Source organism: Portunus trituberculatus, chromosome 5, assembly GCF_017591435.1.
Source record: "Portunus trituberculatus isolate SZX2019 chromosome 5, ASM1759143v1, whole genome shotgun sequence".
In the NCBI taxonomy this organism is placed as follows: domain Eukaryota; kingdom Metazoa; phylum Arthropoda; class Malacostraca; order Decapoda; family Portunidae; genus Portunus; species Portunus trituberculatus.
The window spans coordinates 8309796-8312295 of NC_059259.1; the positions used below are offsets into that span (position 1 = coordinate 8309796).

At 57.5% G+C, this 2500-nt stretch overlaps 1 protein-coding gene across 5 annotated transcripts in view; it reads right to left on the minus strand.

The window, feature by feature from the left end:
* LOC123515161 (growth/differentiation factor 8-like) overlaps window positions 1–2500 on the minus strand; it is a 39799-nt gene that overhangs the window by 15359 nt on the left and 21940 nt on the right. For 3 of the 5 annotated variants that reach the window (XR_006677804.1, XM_045273661.1, XM_045273677.1), the window contains exon 4: window positions 1–1435. This exon is cut by the window's left edge. Coding sequence is in view for 3 of the 5 variants with exons in the window: in XM_045273661.1 (XP_045129596.1) it covers window positions 1049–1435 (387 nt within the window). In the remaining 2 variants the exon portion in view is untranslated. Of the gene's footprint in view, window positions 1436–2500 lie in introns of those variants that run through there. The other 2 variants (XR_006677805.1, XM_045273651.1) reach the window with 2 other exon arrangements.

A 2500-nucleotide genomic window follows, 5' to 3' on the forward strand; every position in this document is an offset into this window, starting at 1 on the left:
GTTGACGGGGGTGGCGGGGCAAGGGGCGGCCGTTCCCCTGCCCCCGCCGCCTCCGCTCCCGACTAGCGAACACGGCAGGACACACTCCGGAAGGAAAGCTTTCCCTAACACTACGTACTGTAGCACTGTAGCACTGTAACACTGGTACAGGGAAGTGTAGACACCGAAAATACACAACACACTCTTACTGGCTAATGAAGCACTCCTCTCCTCGAGGCGGCAGTGGCGCGGCGGCATCACGGGGCGCCCGCCTGCCCTGCCCTGCCCTGCCTTTGACCGCACCACGCCGCGCCGCGCCCCCAGGCACCCCGCGCCCCTGGAGATTGAGCAGGAAAGTGGCGGCGACGCGCAGTGCCTCACTCCCGCCTCGGGCCTGCGCGGCGCCACTTCCTCACCGCACCCACTGCAGCGCGTGGCCCGGCAGGGTGCGCACCTCCCTTTGGGTGAATGGCTGTATGGGCCGGTGAGGCGTGTCCCCGGGTGGTGGGGCGGGTCGGCAGGGGCGGGGCGGCGAGTGGGACATCATTGCACTGATTGTCTGCAACACCTGTGTGCTGGCCGCGCCCCGCCACCCGCACGTGCTGGTGAAGCGAACACAGCTGCAGTGGCGGCGGCGGTAGCTGTGGCGGCGGCGGCGGCAGCAGTGGCAGCGGCGGCGGCGGCGGCGGCGGCGGCGGCGGCGGCAGTGGCGGCAACGCGGCGACAGCAGCAGCAGCAGCAGCAGTAATAGCAGCAGCAGGAACAACAACAATAACAACAGTAGCGGCAGCAGCACAGGGCGTCGCCTGGGCGCGCCCCGCCACCGTGGTGGAGGGTGGCGTGGCGGGGCGAGGCGGGGCGAGGCACGCACTGGGGCAAGGAGGGGCTGGGTGGTCGGCGCGGCGTCGGGCGGGGCGAGGCGGGGCGGGCGGGGCGGGCGGGGCAGGGTAGCCTTACAGAAGACCTAGTGTCCATCACAGATGCTTATAGGAGTGGCGACGCGGCGCTGGGCGCGAGGCGCTGCGCGTGGCGCTGGGCGCTGGACGCGGGGCGCGGCGTGGCGCGGGTCTTAGGAGCAACCGCAGCGGTCCACCACCATGTCGTTGATGATGTCAAACTTGATCATGTGGTCGTGGTCGTAGTACAGCATCTTCATGGGCGACAGCTTCCTGGCGCCGCAGCAGGGCCCGTGCTGGGCGTTGGTGCTGTTCATCTTCTGGATGAGGGCGGTGTGGGCATACTTGTGGGCGTACAGGAAGGGACACTCGCCGTTGCAGAAGTTAGCCTCGTACACCTTGGGCGCCACGATGAAGTCCCAGCCCATCTCCACGAAGTTGACGGTAAGGTGGTAGCGGCAGCAGCGAGACTCGTTCTCGTTGGTGCACATAAAGTTGCCGCTGTTCCGCCGAGACCGCGACCTGTTGGAGTCCTCCGTGTGGATCTCTAGCAGCGGCGCCTGCAGGGACACACAGACAGACAGAGAAAGAAAGATAGAAAGAGGTGGGGGAGGTTAGGAAAAAAGAAAATGAAAAGGAGAGAAAGATAGGAAAGTTAGGTTTAGTAAGACAAATTACGTCTCTCTCTCTCTCTCTCTCTCTCTCTCTCTCTCTCTCTCTCTCTCTCTCTCTCTCTCTCTCTCTCTCTCTCTCTCTCTCTCTCTCTCTCTCTCTCTCTCTCTCTCTCTCTCTCTCTCTCTCTCTCTCTCTCTCTCTCTCTCTCTCCCTCTCTCTCCTCCCTCCCTCCTCATCCCTCTCTCTCCTCATTCCTCTCATCATTCACCTCATTCTCTCTCTCTCTCTCTCTCTCTCTCTCTCTCTCTCTCTCTCTCTCTCTCTCTCTCTCTCTCTCTCTCTCTCTCTCTCTCTCTCTCTCGCTCTCTAAATATCCTCCCCTCTCTCTCTTTCCCTCTTCATTCACTCCCGCCCTCCCCTTCTCTTCTCCCCTCTTTTTCCCTCCCTCCTTGGCCTTCCCCTCAAATCTATAGAGTTTTTTTTTTTTCCTAATCTCTTCCATGTACATACAAGCTTTTCTTTGTTTGTATCTTTTTTTCCCTTTTGCTCTTTTTTATGTTTCTCCTTTTCCTGTTCTTCATTTTCTCGTTTTCGTTCCTGTTTCTTTTTTCCTTTCGTGTTTTGTTTATTCGTTCGGTCTTTGCTTGGTTTTCTCTCTCTCTCTCTCTCTCTCTCTCTCTCTCTCTCTCTCTCTCTCTCTCTCTCTCTCTCTCTCTCTCTCTCTCTCTCTCTCTCTCTCTCTCCTACTCTTTTTTTTCTTCCTTCCTTCTTTCCTTCCTTCTTTTTCTGCCCCTTTATGCATGTCTCCTTTTCCTTATCTTTTTCCTCATTTTTTTCATTCACGTCCTACAAGTATCCTACGATCCTACACTATATAGGAAGGACACCAGTAAGGACAACAAAAAGTACAATAGAATAAATGAGCTACCTTGCCCTTTCTGTATTTCCGGCTTCTTGTGGCCTGACCACATTTAAGAGAGAGATTCCAAGACATCTTCTTTTCTTTACCT